We start from the raw sequence: 19,776 nt of genomic DNA, 5'->3' as shown, positions 1-19,776 counted from the left end.
GAGCTAGAAAAATTTCAGTAGCCACATTAACCTTTTTCACTTAAGTTTGATTTTAAGTCAAGAAGTCAGCCCCTTTTTGTCCTAGTCTTATTTTTTTTCTGCATCTGAACATCAGGGCTCATAATGTAAGAAGAGACATATATCCATTGGGAAGTTGCAGATAATAGGACCCAGGAGTGGCCTTGCAGCCTCACTGAACCAAAGTTTTAAACTAACATAATTGCAAAATGTACCAGACATATCTCTAATGTACTGACTCGTGTGCTGCATTTTCTGCATAGTATGTACTTTGTACGGATATATTTAGAGCAGGAAGAATGAGATGGTGGGAAATGAGGAACTGAAAGTAACAAATGGGTGAGAGCTTCAAATGTACACAGGTGTTTACAGAAAGTGGCAGTCAGTAAGAAAGTAGGAAAGAACAAGGAAGTGAAACTATGGAATTATATGTCAGTAAAAAAGAAGATACAAGAAATGTGGCCTGAGATGAGAATGGTGCCCTTTGCCCAATAGCAATCTTTGTAGGACGTGCTATGAGTCATTGGACCCCATTGCAATGGTTTAATAATGTAAGTTTTGTTGTGAAATTGCATTGCTATGTCGGCTATTCATGTTCCAAATTGTTCATGAAATAAACCTCTGATCTTAAAGCAAGATTTATTTCTTTTGGTTTGTCTGTATTGCTCTTTATTGGGATATTTTTACGACAATACCTTACCACCCAACTCCAACCAAGTAACATCACCTTATCTGTCTTAAATTGTTACAGTTTCTACAGCTTGGATGGCATGCAAAAGTCAACGACTGAACTGTTTCCTCTGAAGGAAATACATGGGGGGATGGGCCTGTGTTTAGTTTATTCTTATGTCTTCTCTTTTGCCGGATGCTGAACCAGAGGCCCATCCATTGGTAGTGAATTGCATCAACCACAACCCTGATTGAAGCTTAAAAAAGGTGGAGCTCAACAATCCCTACTCACAATCACTCATGCTCTAGTCACTTCCCGTCTTGACTATTGCAATGTGCTCTACATGGGGCTGCCCTTGAAGAGCACCCGGAAGCTCCAATTGGTGCAAAATGCAGCAGCCTGCATGGTTTTCTGCAGATCCCGGTGTGCACATGCATTACCTCTTCAGTGGAAATTGCACTGGTGGCCGATTTGCTTCTGGGTGCAATTCAAGGTGCTGGTTGTCCACCTGGGACCAGGTGATCTGAGAGACCATCTCTTGCCAGTCACATCTGCCCAACCCATCAGAGTGGAGAAGCCCCATCCCCGAGGGAGATACACCTGGTGGGACCCAGAAGAAGGGCCTTCTCTGTGGTGGCTCCCTCTCTCTGGAATATCATCCCCCCAGAGATTAAACTGGCCTCTACTCTGACACTCTTCTGGAAGGCGCTGAACACCTGGTTCTTCCAGCAGGCCTGGGGAACCCAGAGCGGGATGGAGCCCATTCAATGGCTGGTGTGACATGGTGTTGCCGGAGCAGGAGAGGTGGTGATTTTAGTATATTAATTTATTATATGACTTTTCTTTTATTTGTTTTATCATTTTTATATGGGGTTTTTATATTCCGTAAACTGCCTTGAGTCGCCATGTGTGAATAGATGGTAATATAAATTCTCTAAATAAATAAATAAACATGTGCAAGACAAAAGGTTTCCTGTCTCCATCCCTGTACGCACGTAGAGGTTCTGAACTTTGAACTGTTATACTTTTTACAAGTTCAATAAGAAAAAAATGTAACCACCCCTAATCCCATGTTGGGGAACGTATGGCACGCATGCAGGAAGTAGCACACAGAGCCATCTCTCTGGGCAAGTGAGCCTGTTGCCCGTTTTTCTTCTGGGTTCTGGAGCGCCAGCCAGCTGGTCTTCACATGCACAGGAGTGCCGGAAGCTGGAAGAGCAGCCGCCTGGTGCACATGTGTGGGCCGGATGGCTGCTGTTCCAGTTTCATGTGCACGCATGTGCACCGGCCACCTGATGTTCTGCTTTCTGGCATACGCATGTGAAGATCAGTTGGACGGTACCCATGCGCACGCTGTAAACTGGAAGATCATATTCCTGCTGCATGCATGAGCACCAGGCAACTGTTCTTCCAGTTTCTGGCATACATGTGCATGCGCACGCTCTTGTTTTGACACTTGATGCCAAAAAGTTTCACCAACACTGCCCTAGACTGTGTGTTTCTGCTGTTGGAAAGAACAGTTAGGATGACAACTGTTTTAGGAATCCTCCATCATTTGTGGTTGTTTGTCCAATCAACACTGAGAAAACTGGTGCTTACGTGTTTTATAATTTCTACAGTGTTTTGGACTATTTCTTAATCCGGAACTATTTCTGGGTTATAAGACTTCCAAGGTCCCTTCCAACTCTGTTATTCTTCAGTGAATGGCGGAGACATTGCTTTTTACTTTTTTTTTAAGGCAATTTTTGTGAAATACAGTGTTGTACTTATTTAGGCACAAGGCAGACAAGGAATGAGTGTAAATATCTATCTTTTATAGGCCTCTCCACTAGCCTGCAGTCTGCTGATAGGAAACAGGGACTTCTTTTGTTTTTTCCCCCCAAAGAAAGAGAATTTAAAGACTCTTAGAGGCCAGTTTTCTGCACAAAATTAATAGAAACATGGTGGCTGACCGAATTGCAGGAGTAAAAGTCTTCAGAAATCTTTTTGGGGGAAAATTGGTAGGAACACTGGAGCTTGCATTAGTGGCTGTATTCAGTGGTGGGATTCAGCCATTTTGCACCTATTCAGGAGAACTGGTTGTTAACTTTCTAAGCAATCTGGAGAACCAGTTGTTGGAAGAAATCTCCTTCTGTTTTTCCCCCCATTTTACAGGAGTAATCCTATAAGTAAGGATCAACACATTCTGATGTTGTTTCTAGCCTGATCTTTATTGCCCTGCTCTTAGAGAAACTGCCTCTCCGGTTAACCTTTATGACATTGTAACAGCTAAGGCAAAGCACCCATCGACAGGAGTGATGTTGAGTTGGCCACGCCCACCCAGTCACATAACCACTGAGCACCGCCTACCCAGCTGGTCATTAGGGCAGAGAACTGGTTGTTAAATTATTTGAATCCCACCACAGGCTGTATTATATAAGTGATAAGTACTCCCTTCTAAGTATGTGTCTGGTTCAAATTGCAGTGCCTGCAGAATGACCAAATTTGAATTGGGAAGTTCTGACATAAATCTAGAAATGCTTCTACTGGCATTACAACAGTATGCACAAAGACACATGTTACATAGCTTGCATGGCAGAATTGCCATTCGTGTTTTGGTGTGAGCTGCCTCAGGGCTATCAGTGAGTGATTTGAGAAGTATAACCATGTAGGATCCAATCTGGGTTGGTCAGCAGACCCAGCGGTTTTGTATTCCGAAGCTTTCAGACCAGAGGTGGTATTCAGGTGGTTCGCACCGGATTCACCCAAATCAATAGCAGAAGTTGCGGATGGGCCTGCCCACCTTCCCCGTCTTTATGCTACCCTATTTAGGCATGTTTTAGAGGCCGGGTGCATGCGGGGAAGGAGCATACATGCGGCGAACCAGTGGTAACAAAATGTGAAACCCACCGCTGTTTCAGACTCATGCTGGAGCCCATCTTCAGGGAACTTCTTTCTAGCAAAGTTGCTAGAGAGAAATTAGAGAGCTAGAGAGAATTCCCTGAAGATGAGATGCAGCATGAGTCCAGAAGCATAGAAGACAGAAACTTTTGGTTCTTTTGACCGACCCAGATTAGATCCTACAACATTATGCTGGGACATGTATATTTGCCTTCATTCGTGAGATGTAATCACGTTCAATATAACTGGTATATTTTTAATTTGATAATCATTTTTCCCCAGTCAATTTCCTCTCTCTCTCTTCCTTCCCCATCCTTCCTCATTGCTGACTAGATTATTATTTCTTTTCCATGAAACTTCAGAATAAATGTCTCCTTTCCTCCCTTATGTAATTGCGAAACAAAACATCAACATCAGCAGAACACGCTAATGTATTTTTTCAGCCCCAAAGCCTGGAGGCTTGGAGTTATACCCGAATGAAACCATTCCAAAGATTTATCTCTGGGGTTTTTGCTAGGCTCCTCTCTAGTGACTAACTGCAGCATGTGTAAAAGGATATTGAGACTCAGATGGATGCATCAAGAAGTATCAATGATTGTTACCTGCCGAGGTGTTACAAGAAATTTCATCGGTTGCAACGAAGACGAATTGATTTCTGCAAGAGAAGATAAGATTCACAATACTGCTTGCTGACTGGGAAATGGGTTTGCTGCCAATTGACTATATGTTTACAGAAGGGTTAAAAGGGATGGAGACATTTTCCTTTTAATGAAGGTAGAGAGGAGCTGGTTGGCAGAGCTCATTAACTCAAGAATATCTAAATTGCTAAGATAGACATCGGGGTGACTCTGGAATAGAGGCACAATTCTAGCCTGAGAACTCCCAGTTTAAGAAAACCAAAGATCTTATGCTAAATTATAATTCAGATGTTCACTTTTTTTGTAAACGAAGTAACATTTGTATCAACCAAAGGAAGGCAAGCTATGCTAATTTTTAAAAGGGATCAAGCAAGAGCAATCTAACAATGTTTATTGGACCCCAAAAAACAAAACAAAACAGGGGTGGGAATAAAACACTAAAATCTTTGGGGGTCTTTAGTATTTCTAAACAGACACAAAATGTGTTTTGTGGATTTTTTTTTACAAAGCATCACATATCCTCATAATACCATCATTGCGAAGCTGCAGAATAGATGTTGATATGAAATTGGGTGGGGAGGAACTCAGAACACTTAAACTGTCTTAAAAAGAAAAGAATAAAAGAGTAAGGGAAGGAGGAATCATGATGGTGATTAATCATTGACCATTTATTATGCAACCATATCTCCAGTCTGGATCATCATGCCTCATCATTTCCTCATGCAAATCATTCCAGTGGGAGTCTGGCGATAGTGAAATGTCTTTGGTGAAAGGCGCACCATGCACAACAGCCTGGAAACCCCCAGCAAGCACCACTGAAATGTACGGCAGATGTGCAGCAGTGGGAGGGGCAGGGCTGAGGTGACGGAGGACGCACGATCCCAAACCCTGGCAACACACAAGCTGTTCTCGTGCTCTGTCCAAGCCATCTCCAGGGCAGGCAAACACACGCATGGGGTACTTGGATCTGCGGCTGCCACCAAGATCTTCCAAAGCAACGTAGACAATGAGATGAGTTAGAACAGGAACCCTCATTCCCAACCATCCCGCCCATCCCGCCCATCTACCGTATTTTTCAAAGTATATAACGCATCGGAGTATAAGGCGCACCTTAATTTTTGGGAAGGAAATACAGAAAAAAAGTTTCTGCATCCATCAGTATTAAGTTGAATAGCGACCTTGCAGCAAATGGACTGGTCAGCTTCAGCATGTATTGCAGCCTGATTCATCTGGAGCAGTTGATTGGCTTGGAACAGGAGATGGATCTGGCCAGGAGGAACACACATCCCGTTTTTGCAATCGAGGAGGACAAAGAGCATTTTAGGCAGTAGGTGGTTCCAGGCTGCGGGGATCACAGATCTGCCTCCTGGGCCAGGAGCAGAAGCTGACCACTCTCCGCCTGGGTTGTCTGGAGAAGCGGGAGGCTGAGTGTTGAGCTGTCTTGTCTTACATCTCCTATGCACCCGCTTCATCTGCCCCTTCTCCAGACAACCTAGGTGGCTACATTTGGAGTATAAGACGCACCCAGATTTTCACCCTCTTTTTTTCGGGTGAGGGGGGAAGGTACATCTTATAATCCAAAAAATATGGTAAGTCATTTGCTCCCAGTCTTATTAAAAACAAAATGGGATATTTCTGGTTGTACAGTGTGGGTTAAGATGTCGTGCACACAGTAACTTCATCAAGCTGACATCTTCTTTGAGATGTTCCTGCAGACATCTTGTTTGTGAGATAAGAAGAGTGAAATTTTACAATTTCTCTCGGACTAGGAAAGGAAGACCAGGGCAACACTTCCTTCCAGATTTCACTGACTTGTATCTATGACTTGATTTCTACTACCGGCTCATTGATTCATTGACTGATATTGATTCATTGATTCATACATTGATTCATTCATTGATTCATTCGTTGATTCATTCATTGATTCATTCGTTGATTCATTTGTTGATTGATTGATTGATTGATTGATTGATTGATTGATTCATTCATTCATTCATTCATTCATTCATTCATTCATTCATTCATTCATTCATTCAGTTTACATAGCTACCTATCCCCAAATAATAATTCTTTTAACCATGTTAAAAGTTTAAAAAGAAAAAAAATGCATGTACAAACACATATACAACAGCAGTCATGGTAAAAACAGGTCTATAATGACAATTAATATAACCAATGCATGAGCTCAATTCCACATGCTGACCACATCTGGTAACTTCTTTAAGGCCTTTTAATGACCCCATAAGTCCTTGCAGGGTTGAATCTAGGCAACTGAATAGAGCTGAGTGAGTACTGGCCAGATGCCTTTCCTGCCACCAATGCGGAGTTCTATTCAGCAGATATATTCTCATCGTGTCCAGAGAGAGAAGAGGCAATATATCACACCACTAAAATGGTCCCATTGATGTTAGATAATTTGGTAGATGGAGAACCTGTTTTAGGGATGACAATATATCCATCCTTAACATAAATCAAAGAGTTTCAGCTTGCTAAACCCTCAAGAGAGTTAAAAAAATAGAACAACGCCACTGTTCTGACCCAGGCTTCCTTAGAAAGCAAGAAGCAAAGTCTTGGTCCTGACAAAATATCTTTTGTTTACACCACTATGAATTCCTTTTCATTCACAGTCAGTAAGGCTTTAGCAAACAGTCTTTCAGAGGAATGTTTATCCACACGGACCTTATCTCATTTGGAACACTGCCAGATAACAAGTTTCCAAACACAGGGCAAAGCAAAACCTGGCACAGATCTCTCATAATCACAAGCAGAACTTTCCACTCTTGACACGACTGAATGAATGAATTGTTTCCTGCAAAAGCCCACTCCCCATTCATTCCTTTTTTGTTTCCTATGGGAGGGGGCAATCACCTCCAAGGTGTGGCTTTACTCTTAAGTCGACCCTGCTTTCTTAGTTGTTCTTGTCTTCTGGCAGCTCTGTGCATGTGCACACTGGGAACAGGCTCCAGCTGTTTCTCTGCCTCACTGCTGTCTAACTCCCTCTCTGCCTCCGATGCAGAACCCTTGTCTGAGCCTTCCCTAGCCTCCAGCACTGGCCCATGTGTCCCCCCAACCTCTTCATTGTCCAACTCTGCTGCCAGCTCTGCTGGCTGCCGGCGGGCCACAACAGCCACACACCTCAATTGAACTCAGTTGAACACTGAGCACAACAGGTACAAGTAGCGAAACAGAGCATCATGTGAAGTGATGAGTTCTCCATCACTAGAAGTCCTCATACAGAAACTGGCTCTGCATTCTTAAGCCCTTTGTGGAGGTTGCAAATGCATGTATTTGAATTCCATGGCAACTTAGTTTTTTTTTAACGTTGGCTAGCAGGCTTACTGGTGGAAACTGCCAGGAAGCCCACTTCTCCAAAAAGCTAGGGGAAGAGGAGAGGGACCACTTCATATACTTGCCAGCCAAAAGTCATTACTTGCCCCAAGTCAACTTGAGATAAAGAACCCATACAAATAATATGTAGAAAACCTGTACTGTTTGAGGTGTGGACCGCAAGGCATTATGGATGAACTCACTCAATGATAATGATTACAATTGTGCCAGATATAAGTTAAGAAAGACAGCTTGGTGTGGTGGCTAAGGCATCAGGTTAAAGGTAAATGTTCCCCTTGCACATAAGTGCTAGTCGTTCCTGACTCTAGGGAGCAGTGCTCATCTCCATTTCAAAGCCGAAGAGCCAGTACACTCCGAAGACATTTCCATGGTCATGTGGTCGGCATGACTAAACACTGAAGGCACACGGAAGGCACACAGAAGCTTCCCACCAAAGGGGGTTCCTATTTTTCTACTTGCATTTTTACATGCTTTCGAACTGCTAGGTCGGCAGAAGCTGGCACAAGTAATGGGAGCTCACTCTGTTATGCGGCGCTAGAGATTTGAACCGCCAAACTGCTGATCTTTCTGATTGACAAGCCCAGCATCTTAGCCACTAAGCTACCGTGTCGTGCAAGGCATCAGGTTAGAAGCTGGGAAACCATGAGTACTAATCTTCCTTTGAGCACAAAGCCAGTCACTTTCTCTCAGCTCCAGAAAGGAGACAATGGCAAACCACTTCTGAAAAATCTTGTCAAAGGAACTACGGGTGACTTCCATTTCCATTTATTAGACTTGTATGCTGCCCTATTCCCTGGAGGGACTCAGGGCAGACTTGCCTAGGCAACCTCTGAGAATCAGACACAATTGAACAGAAGAAGAAAAAAGTTTATAAGCAAAAGTCCAACTTTAGTGAATATTCCTACCCAGACAAATAATATGTAGAAAAACTCTACAGTTTGAGGTGTGGACCTCAAGGTGCTGTGAATGAACTCACTCAATAATAATGATTACAATGGCGGTAGATATAAGTTATAAGATGCACCAAAGACAAATTCCTTGTGTGGACCAATAAAGAATTCTATTCTATTCTATTCTATTCTATTCTATTCCATTCCATTCCACTCCACTCCACTCCACTCTCCACTCTACTCTTATTTCTTTTCTATTCTATTCTATTCTATTCTATTCTACTCTACTCTACTCTACTCTACTCTACTCTACTCTACTCTATTCTTATTTCTATTCTATTCTAGTTTAGTCTACTCTACTCTAGTCTAGTCTAGTCTACTCTTAATTCTATTCTATTCTATTCAGAAGGATATAAGTTAAGGAGTTTGGTGTGGCGGCTAAAGCATCAGGTTAGAAACTGGGAGACTGTGAGTTCTAGTCTCACTTTAGGTACAAAGCCACTTAGGTGACCTTGGTCCAGTCACTTTCTCTCAGCCCTAGAAAGGAGACAATGGCAAACCACTTCTGAAAAAATGTTGCCAAGGGATCTGTGGGAATTTTCCCAGGCAATCTCTGAGAATCAGACACAACTGAACAGAAGGAGAAAAAAAAGATATAAGTTGGAGTCCAACTACAGTGAATGTTCCTTACATTTTTCAAGTGCAATAGGTGAGCAAAATGCGAGGGGAGAGAAAGAGATTTTCAGATCAGAGGGTTTTTGAAAGGCAATGAAACATATTTCTCATAATTGGCTCTGTCCCAGTTTCTCAGCTTAACCAGCTGAAACTGATATCAAACAGGACTTTTTTATATATTTCTCCTCTTACTCTCATTAAAAAAAAATCCATTTTATTCTGTGTAGTTGGAATATCTGAAGATACATCAAAGTGTTTTCTGATTCCTGTCAACACATAAGATCTTAGCTAGGATTTGATTACCAACAAATTAACATAAGTGAGAACACTAATCCAGGCTTCCAAAAATTCCCTGGGATTTTGTTTTGGGCGGATTTCTTCTTTTTTTGAAGAAAAAAAAAGAGAATTGGGAAATAGCTAACCTGAAATGGGTTATAGCTGGCCATATGTTACAGACGCCATGAATTAATCACTCATGCATAGACAACTATTCTACTATGTGAGTTGCGCATTAACAAATAGTGAACACATCATTGTTGTAGCAGGTAGCAATTTGGGAGATATACAAAGACACTGAGGTGGGCTGCAACTGATTTAACAACCGATTCAGTGATCGTGTACCAAAAAATGCCCATTTTAAGTTACCTTCTACTGCAGCACCAGTGAATAAAACAGCCGAGGCAGGGGTGAAATACTACTGGTTTGGGCCGGTTCGTCCAAACCGGTAGTAAAAAAAATACTTTAAAAAGTAAAAAAAAAAAAAAAAAAAAACAGTTCCGATGATCGCACGATACATAGCCGATCTTCGGAACTTTTTTTAAAAAGTTTTTTAAAGCATTTTTAAGCTTTTTTTTTACTACAGATTCTCCAGAAACATGGGGGTTGGGTGGTGTCTGTTTTTGCACCTAGCAGAAGCCTGCTGGGCCAAAAACAGGGGGCGGGGGGTGCTGAAAAGAAAGAGAGAGAGAGAGAGAAAGGGAGAAAGAAAGAAAAAGAAAGAAGAAAAAGAAAGAAAGAAAGTAAGAAAGAAAGAAAGGGAGGGGAAAAGGAGAGGAAGGAAGGCCTACAAACCTGGCACTAGACGCAGCTTCAGAGGATAATCCAAGGCTGGAAGGGACCTGGAGGTCATCTAGTCCAAACCTGCTCCAGCAGGACCTTGTTAAAGTGAGTTTCTGTCTTGATCCCCCAGTGACATCACTACATAGTCACATGACTCCCCAAGCCACACCCACAGAACCGGTAGTAAAAAAGTTTAGATTTCACCACTGAGCTGAGGCATGGCAATCCTCTGTGTCACGCAAATCAGCTGAGCTGAACAACAGGAAAATATAGGACAGGATAAGGCAGGGGCAGGTGGTTGGGGCCAACTGCTCACCCGAACCAGTCCGAACCGGCAGCAGCAAACCACTGCAAAGACATCTGCCAAATCTGTACTCTTTGAGTTGGTCAGTTATCCAAATACAACTTCACAGTCATCTCTATGCAGATGGACCAAGAACCACCCAGAAAAATGATTTTTCATTTAAATGTTCACATTCATCTCCCAACAGCAGAAAAGCTGTTGGCATTTGGTAGGGGTTGGGAGGTTTACTCAGAGGAGGATTCTACTATTATACATGATCAAATACGTATGTTTTTGGGGTCTGAGTATGATAAAATCTATGGGGGTTTTCAGTCAACCAGATCATGGTTACCCCAAAGGTGCTTTTTTTAAAAAGGCAACTGGCCTTTTCTCTGTTCTTCCTTGAAGACGTTTCACTTCTCCTCCAAAAAGCTTCTTCAGTTCTGATTCAGTTAGAAACAAAGAAGCTTCTTGGATGAGAATTAAGAGGTGAGAGACTCCTTCAAGGAAAAACAGAGACAATCCAGTTGCCTTTTGGAAAAAAACAACTTTGCAGGGGTGTGGTTCTTGGTGGATGTGGTGATGGTGTGTCCTACTCATCCTCCTGCACCATGGTGTGTGGGGGGAGAACAATTTCACCCTTCTCAGGCTCTGGAGGCTTTCCTTAAGCTTCCAGGAGGGTGAAAATGGCTTCCCCCAGACTCCGAAGGCCCTCCGGAGGCCAGGAGTGGGCCCATTTCCAGACTTCCAGGAGGCCGTTTTTCACCCTCCCAGAGCCTCCTGGGTCCTGGCATCCAAAATGGGCTGCGTGGAGACTCCTGGGAGGGGCAGGGTGAGCAGACCCAACCAGTCCATGCAACTACCAGTTCGGCAAACCATATGTAAAATTAGCATCCAGTTTGCCCGAACCAGTACGAATTGGCTGAATCCCACCGCTGGCGTTGGGAGAATCTGAAGGCTGAGGCTAATCAGATTGTTATTCAATTTACCAGAGAAGCAGCTCATGTAAGTAATCTTAAGTAACATGGAAGAGGGAGGAGATCCTCCATAAACAGTTACATTACCTTCTACAATTACACACATCCGAGATGTGGCATTCCTGCTGTTTTAAACTATAGTGGATAACTGCCTGTGTTTGTAGGCCATTCATAAAGTAAGAGCTAAATTAACGCAAAAGATTCCCTATTATTGGGTTAGGGAAAGATTTCCCACTGTGCCAGCTGAAGTACCTTTCAAAATCAGAAAATCTTTTTTTTTCAGTTGTCACAAAGGGGAACATGTCCCCACTTCATTTACAACTGGGACTTATTAAAAAGAGTGGTGGAGATAAATTAAAGGAAATGGATAGAAGTATAACTATGGAATTTACTGGAAATAAAAGGTTTAGGTTATTCTGTTTTAGAATGGAATAGAATGAGCTGGAAGGGAGCTTGGAGGTCTTCTAGTCCAGCCCCCTGCTCAAGAAGGAGAACCTATACCATTTCATCTAAGAGATTGTCTAGACCAGGAGTGTCAAACTGGATTTCTTCGAGGGCCACATCAGCATTGTAGTTCTCCTCCATGGGCTGACGAGGGGGACGGGGAGAGGACAGATGCCTCCTGCAGCACCCTGCCAGCCAAAATGGGGTGTGGGGGGTCTACACACACACCCTGTGCCTTGTTCTTGTCCTCCATGGCCTCCTGGAGCACTCTGCCACCTGTTTTCAGGCTCATTTTCTGGCCCATTTTTCAGCCAGCTGAGTGCTGCAGGAGGCCATGGAGGATGAAAATGAGGTGCGGGGGAGGGGGTGTCTGCATGCAGCCCATTTTAGTCACCAGAGGCACCATGCCCTAGTCTTTTGATATTTCCAGCCTGGATTTAAGCATCCCACAGCCTATGAGCCTTGAGTTTGATACCCCTGGTCTAGACTTTTCTTAAAAACCTCCAGTGATGGAGCTCCCATGATTTCTGCAGGCAAGCTATTCACCTGGTTAATTGTCCTCACTGTTAAGTTTCTCCTTAATTCCAAGTTGCTTGTCTCCTTGATTAATTTTCAACCATTGTGTCTTGTCCTGCCCTCTGGTGCTTTGGAGAATAATTTTACCCACTCTTTTTTGTGGCAGCCCCTCAAGTATTGGGATACTGCTATCCTGTCACCCCTAATTCTTCTTTTTTTTAGACTAGCCAGACCCAAATCCTGCAGCTGTTCTTTATATGTTTTAGTCTCCAATCCTTTGATCATCTTAGTTGCTCTTCTCTGAACTTTTCCCAAAATCTCAACATCTTTTTAATAGTGTGGTGACCAAAATTGGCTGAAGTATTCCAGATGTGGTCTTACTAAGGCTTTTGTAAAGCAGCACTAATACTTCATGTGATCTGTTTATACAACCCAGGATTGTATTAGCCTTTTTGGTGGCGGCTGCACACGGCTGGCTGATATTCAAATGATCATCCACTAGGACTCCCAGGTGCCTCTCACAGTCACTGTTGTATTTTATTCAATTCAACAACCTAGAGCTCCCAATCTCTCTGAATTTCCTTTTAAAGATTATCCATATGACATGCAATGGTCAAGACAGGTCACACCATGTTGGGCGGTAATCTTAATAATTAAAAGAAAACAAATACAAGAAGGTAGATGCTCCCCCCCTCCCCCGTAAGGTCCCATCTTCCTTTCAAGGGGAAAAATGCAATTTCGAAGATGTATGTAATCTTCATGGAAGAAGGAGGAGAAAAATAATATTTGCTATTTTGGTGCAAGACTTGGCCCAACTTTATTTGGAACATTACATAGATGAGATTTCAGAGGTGGTTTTTGTTTTTTGTCCTCTAATTAAGAGAAGAATTCAGTGACCAACTGTGTACAAGGGAAGTGTTACTGAAAACTGGAGTTTAGAGGAACTGAAGTTGCTCCAAGTTAGTCCTATATGGAGTTTATATATCCTCCAAACAAGCTAGAGATCAGACACTACTTACATTTACTACTGGTTTGGTAGCAATGTGAGTGCACACACAGGACCTTCTGCGCATGCTCAGAGCATCAAAAAGAGATGTGATGATGTCCGGGAGGGTGGGCAGAGCCTGCTATCAAGCGCACCTGCAAAGGTAAGCGAACAGCAAGGGGAGGTATCTGTTGTGCCACACGATTTAGATTACCGTATTTTTCAGCGTATAAGAAGCACCTTTTTCCCTCAAAAAAGAGGCTGAAAATCTGGGTGCGTCTTATATACTGAATACAGTATTTTTTGGCTCCCAAAACCCTGCTCCCTTCACCAAAATGGCTGTGCACAGCTTCTGGAGGCTTTCACAGTGCTCCTGGGGGCTGGGGAGGGGAGAAATGAGTGAAAACTGGGCTGTTTTTTTGCTTAATTTTGCCCCCCCCCAGCCCCCAAGAGCACTCTATAAGCCTCCTAAAGGCTATGCATGCAATTTTTTTTGACAAAAAACAGGCCTGTTTTCGCAAAAAGCAGGGTATTTTTTGCTCATTTTGGGGAGGCCCCACTCACGAGGAGCATTCTACAAGCCTCCTAAAGTCTATTCATGCCTTTTTTGAGAAATAAATGGTCCTGTTTTTGCAAAAAATGTGCTGTTTTGGGGAGGTCGGCAGAGTGCAATTTCTTTTTTAATTTGCCTCTTCAAAACCCTGGTGCTCTTATACTCCAGTGCATCTTATACTCTGAAAAAATATGGTAGCTAGAAAGCAGGAAATCTTGTATCACAGCTGATCTTCAGAAAAACGGGTTTGTCTGAACCGGTAGCATTTTCTGACAAACCAGTAGCATTTTTTGAAATTACCAATTCGGTGAACGCGTAGCAATTTTTTTAACTACCGCTTCAGGTGAATGAGTAGCATTTTTACTATCGGTTTGGGCGAACTGGTCCAAACTGGTAGCATTTCACCCCTGCTGGAGACTATAGCATCATAGAGCTTGGAGGGACTTGGAGGTCTTCTAGTCCAAATTCAGGACTCCTATATGCAGGAGATCTTATGCCATCCCAGTCAAATTGTTCTCCAATCTCTTTTTTGAAACCTCCAGTGATGGAGCACCACAGCTCTGGGAGGCAAGCTATTCCATTGGTCTCACTGTCGGAAAATTTCTTCTTACATCTAGGTGGAATCTACCTTTAACAAGCTTCCACGCATTACTTCTTGTGTACTTTAAAGTAACTTAGGAATATCACCTTTCTTCTACCTGTTTCTTCTGGGAAGCCATGGGCAGGAACAGGAGTTTTTAAAGATGGCTTGGTGTCAATGTTCCCTCTAATTTTTTTTCAGTGTGAGCAGAAAAGTATAGTGTTTGAGCGGCACATTTTCATGCCTGAGTACCTGAATTTTTTTCACAGTTGTCACCTAAGACAACAACGAAATCAGTATTATTTGAAACTCAAAGTTATGTTTATTCAAGGTACCCACTTAATTAAAAGTGTTATATAATATCAGTATCACTTAACAACGCTCCTGCTTAGCAATCAAAATGTTGGCTCAGAAAGTCTGGCATTTGAAGCATGCAAATCTTAAATCTGTTGTTACAAGATCCTTGCACCCCTAACCCTTTAGAAAAAAAACCCAGGGGTCTTCAAACTTGACAGCTTTAAGACTTGTGGACTTCAACCCCCAGAATTCCTCCTCCAGTCATGTTGGCTCAGAAACTCTGGCATTGAAGCATGCAAGTGATAAAGGTGTCAAGTTACAAGATCCTTGCACCTATAACCCTTTAGGGAAAAAAACCTCAGGGGTCTTCAAACCTGACAGCTTTAAGACTTGTGGACTTCAACTCCCAGAATTCCTCCTCCAGTCATGTTGCGGTGACGTCATCTGTGTGGATCTGCTCCATCTTCAGTGGGCTGCCTCTGAAGATGCCAACGAGCCCCCGCCACCACTAGAATAACTGCTGCCGCCGCCTCCTCCGCCTCCAACAGCACCACCACATTTGATGCTCAGCGCTGCAGCTGAGGTGAAGCCGCCAAAGCTCCCGCTGGTGCCCCTGCCCATGTACCTCCCCCTCCTCTTGGAACCTCAGCTGGGCAGGGGTGCTGGTGGGAGCTTTGGCAGCTTCACCTTAGCTGCAGCGTCGGGTGGCAAATCCGGCAGTGCTGTTGGAGGAGGAGGAGGAGGCAGCAGATATTCTGGTGGCGGCAGGGGCTTTGGGGTTTTATTTCAGCTGCAGTGCCGGGCGCAAGTGGCTAGGATTGGCTGCCCACAAAGGACCTTCCCGGGCTTGCTTTGCTGAAGACGGGGGCGACTGACGCTAGTTTGAGCAGCCGCAGCCGGCACAAACTACCGTCAGTTGCTCCGTGCTCATCAAAAAAAGTCTGGGGAAGTCCTTTGTGGACGGCCAGTTCTAGCTGCCTGCAAAGGACTTCCCCACGTTTGCTTTGCTGAACACTGGGCGACTGACGGTAATGAGTGGCGCAGCTGGTGTCTAGGAGGTCCTAGGAGACCAGCTGTGCCAGGTAAGCTCCTGCCGCCATCCCCGCGCCCATGCTAACCCTAGATTTCGTGAGGCCCCTGCGCGGCAGTTAGAAACTGCTGCACAGGGTTTTCTTGCCACGTGCGCATCCGCGCATCCACGCACCTTAGAGGGAACAGTGCTTGGTGTGGCTTGGTGGATGTCGCTTGGTGGGCGTGGCAGGGGAAGGATACTGCAAAATCTCTGTTCTCGCCTCACTCTGGGGCCAGCCAGAGGTGGCATTTGCCGGTTCTCCAAACTACTCAAAATTTCTGCTTCCAGTTTGCAGAACCTGCTGAATTTCACTCCTGATGTGATGCTGGCATTCTCAACCAACTAAGCACAGATATACAAACTAACCTCAAAACAGTACAGTTTTGTATAGTTTTAAATGAAGGAGGAGGTAAGTGATTAATGGCTCAGAGAAATAAGGGTGTGTGTGGCATGGATAATTTATTGCACAGGCAATAAGAGATAGATGAATCTCTGGTGCACAATGATGAGAAATGGACCGTGCCACCAGCCACTTTTTTACATTTTTAGCCTGCATGCCCAGGAATGTCTTCAGTCTTTTGATATCTGTCTTACGGTATATCTTATCTTGGGAATACAGCATGTCTTGGCATGTAGAGTCTCATGCTAACCCACGGTTGAACAGTCATAGCAAAATGAGTGCATTGTCTGAAGACAATCCCAGGACACAACCTTATGTCTATAGTATGTGGGAACATTGAAACGGTGTTGGCTGGATGTCCTAGATAACATACAGAAGACAATGGGTATTCAGAATGGCTTGAATATGTTGACAGACCCACTAAGTTCATGTAAGAAATACTGCAATTGTTGTTTAATAGGGGAAAAATGCTGTTAGATTTCTGAATGAAGGTTTATGTGTCTACCTATGTAATGGTGTGTCTGAGCAAAGTGTCTACTTTGCTTTTTTCTCCTTTAAAAGTAAAGGTAAAGGGTCCTCTTGCACTATGTACTAGTTGTTTCTGACTCTAGGGGGCAGTGCTCATCTCTATTTCAAAGCCAAATAGCCAGCACTGTCCAAAGACGTCTACGTGGTCATGTGGCTTGCATGACTAAATACTGAAGAACGCTGTTACCTTCCCGTCAAAGGTGTTTCTTATTTTTTCTACTTGCATTTTGAACTACTAGGTTGGCAGAAGCTGGGACAAGTAACGGGAGCTCACTCTATAACACGGCGCTAGGGATTTGAACCACCAAACTGTCAATCTTCTGATTGACACGCTCAGTGTTTTAGCCACTGAGCCGCTCAGTTTTAGCCACTGGGCCCGTTAGGATTTAGTGTTACGTACGCATAAAAAAAGTTAATCCCAATGTCTGTGTCAGCAGACATCCTAGAATTGTCTGCAAAGGATTTGATCCCTGGTAACAAATTATTGTCTAAGATTTGAAATAAATGCCTGTGTTTTTTGCAGGGAAAGTCATACAATCTCCATTTGGGCTTTTTGTAACTACTTCTGGTTAGAAACCAGCAAGTAGAAGAACATCTGATGATTCCTAGCTATGTGTTCCTAAGATACAATGATATACCGGGGATAAAATATACATCGAAGGAGAGTATTGCATCTGTGCTTCTCCTTCCTGCAAGGCCTGTGTTGGTGCCCGCAATTAAAGTTTCTTTTTCTGATCCTAAAGCTACTTCTTTTCAGGGCTTAACCCTGAGCCTCCCTGACAAGCAATAATGTACAGAATTCAGGTGCTCACTGCCAAAATAGTACAGTAAAAATAATATGGCTTTGTTTTTTAAATGTGGAAGTGTACCAGGAGTGGGATTCAGCCGGTTTGGATTGATTTGGGTGAACTGGCTGTTAATTTTAATCTGGTTCACCAAACCAGTAGTTACATGAACTGGCTGATCCGTCCCACCCACCTCCTCCCCTTCCAGGGCCCGCATGGAGGTTCTGGGAGGGCAAAAAAATGGGCCTACCGAAAGTACTGGAATTCCAGAAATGGGGCCATTTCCATCCTCTGGAGGGCCTGTGGAGCCCAGGGGAGGCTGTTTTCAGACTCCAGGAGGCTCGAGGAAAGCCTCTGGAGCCTGGGGAGGGCGAAAAATGGGCCTACCGGAAATACTGGAAGTCTGGAAACAGGCCTGTTTCAGGCCTCTGGAGTCGGGGGGGGGGCATTTTTGCCTTCCTGGAGGCTTGAGGAAAGTCTCCGGAGCCTGAGAAGGGTGAAAAAGAGGCCTACCAAATAAACCGGAAGTCCACAAATGGGCCTGTTTCCAGCCTCTGGAGTCCAGGGGAGGCCATTTTCACCTTCCTAATGGCTCGAGAAAAGCCTCTCCAGACTGGGGAGGGTGAAATACGGTCTGAGAACAGGTCCATTTCTGGCCACCTGAGGGCCTTTGGAGCCCAGGTTACAGTGATGGGTTTCAGGCAGTATGCCCCGGTACGGATGTACCGGTGCCTGCCAGGAGCACAGGGTACCGTTCCGGTACAGTGCTCTGGAGGGCCAACCTGGCCGCCCTCCTTACCTGTATTTGAGCTCTTTGGCATTTCTGTGCACACTCACGGAGCGTACAGCACCTGCGCGACACTCTGCCAAGCAGCTGGAGTGTTGCAGAGGCATTGTGGAGGCGTCCCAGAAGGTAAGGACGCATGCGAGCGCTGCATGCATGTGTGCGTGAGCTGTGCGCATTCATGTGGTGGACGCCAGGCCCCGTTGCACCGTACCAGTTGCACCGAGATCTGGAACCCACGACTGCTGGGATAGGCCATTTTTGCCATGGTGCAGAAAGCCAAATAGGCCATGCCCCCATGGCCACGCCCACCCAGCAATCAGGCAGAGAACCAGTTGCTGAAAATTTTCAATCTGAGCCCTGAAGTGCACCATCAAAACTGAGAAGAGAAAGGCTACCTCTTTAAAGGACAAAAGAACGTTGGTTGATATGTATCTAGATGACAGTGTAGAAATAGAAACATCTCAGTGGGCTGCGACAAAGTGGACTGTGAAACGTTTACCTAGGACAAACCATGAATATGAAGCACCCTGTACTCCATTCACGGCATGATTTAGCTTTAATCCAACCTGGATTAAATAGCTATTGAAAGAAAGGGCCATTCTTTGTAGGAGAAGCTATGCAATCAAAATGTGACTCTCGAGTTGTCTTCAAGGACAACTTTAAATTATTCCTTGGCAAAATGCTGAAGTGATTTGCAGTTGTCTTCTTTCTAGTTTGCCATTGGTTTTTTCCCCTGGGTTATTCTTTTTAAACTTTTTTTTATTTTATCTGCATGTTTGGGATTCCCTGAAGGTTTCCTGGTCAAGTAGCCATCAATAGAGCTGTGAAACATTGAGATCCGCCTGTCTGTCCATCTGCCCCTCTGTCTGTCTCTCTCTGTCTCTCTATCTCTGTATCTCTCTCTCTCTCTCTCTCTCTCTCTCTCTCTCTCTCTCTCTCCTTCCCTCCCCCTCTCTCTCCTCTCCCTCCCTCCCCCCTCTCTCTGTCACAAACACACACAAACACACTGTATGTATCTCCACACCCATTCACATATTCTGTGTTTCTGATCTGACCAATAGCTGAAGAACATATTTTATTTCAGGGAATTAATGTTACCTAACAAGATGCATTTTGTACTTTTGTTTTCATTCATGCGTACATTTTTAATGCCTGATAAGTAATACCAAAACAAATCAAGACAAACAAGATACATATTAGAGAACAAATAATTCACTGATGTGAACACACTGGAATATTATGCAATTCATGCCTTGAATTGCAAAGTAAACCATGTTTTCCCTTGTTCCTGGCTAGAGATGACACTGCAGAGTCCTGGGGCTCCTTGATCAGGCCATGATGTCCAGATTGAGCCATGGCTTGTCTAATCCAAAGTTTTTTAACCTCCACAA

General features: G+C 44.0%; 1 protein-coding gene across 4 annotated transcripts in view; it reads right to left on the bottom strand.

Annotated features, from left to right (window-relative positions):
- Positions 1-19,776, bottom strand: part of RBFOX1 (RNA binding fox-1 homolog 1) — a 722,992-nt gene that overhangs the window by 28,638 nt on the left and 674,578 nt on the right. The window contains exon 12 of one of the 4 annotated variants that reach the window (XM_087729106.1): positions 4,171-4,223. The exons of the other annotated variants lie outside the window; for them this stretch is intronic. Coding sequence (XP_087585232.1) covers positions 4,171-4,223 — 53 coding nt within the window. The remainder of the gene's footprint in view (positions 1-4,170; positions 4,224-19,776) is intronic. 4 annotated transcript variants of the gene reach the window in all.

Source organism: Thamnophis sirtalis, unplaced genomic scaffold (genome assembly GCF_051295495.1).
Source record: "Thamnophis sirtalis isolate CommonGarterSnake01/CBP01778 unplaced genomic scaffold, rThaSir2_p1.2 scaffold_14, whole genome shotgun sequence".
In the NCBI taxonomy this organism is placed as follows: domain Eukaryota; kingdom Metazoa; phylum Chordata; class Lepidosauria; order Squamata; family Natricidae; genus Thamnophis; species Thamnophis sirtalis.
Note: the sequence above shows the minus strand (reverse complement) of the source record. Positions and strands in the feature narration are given on the sequence as shown.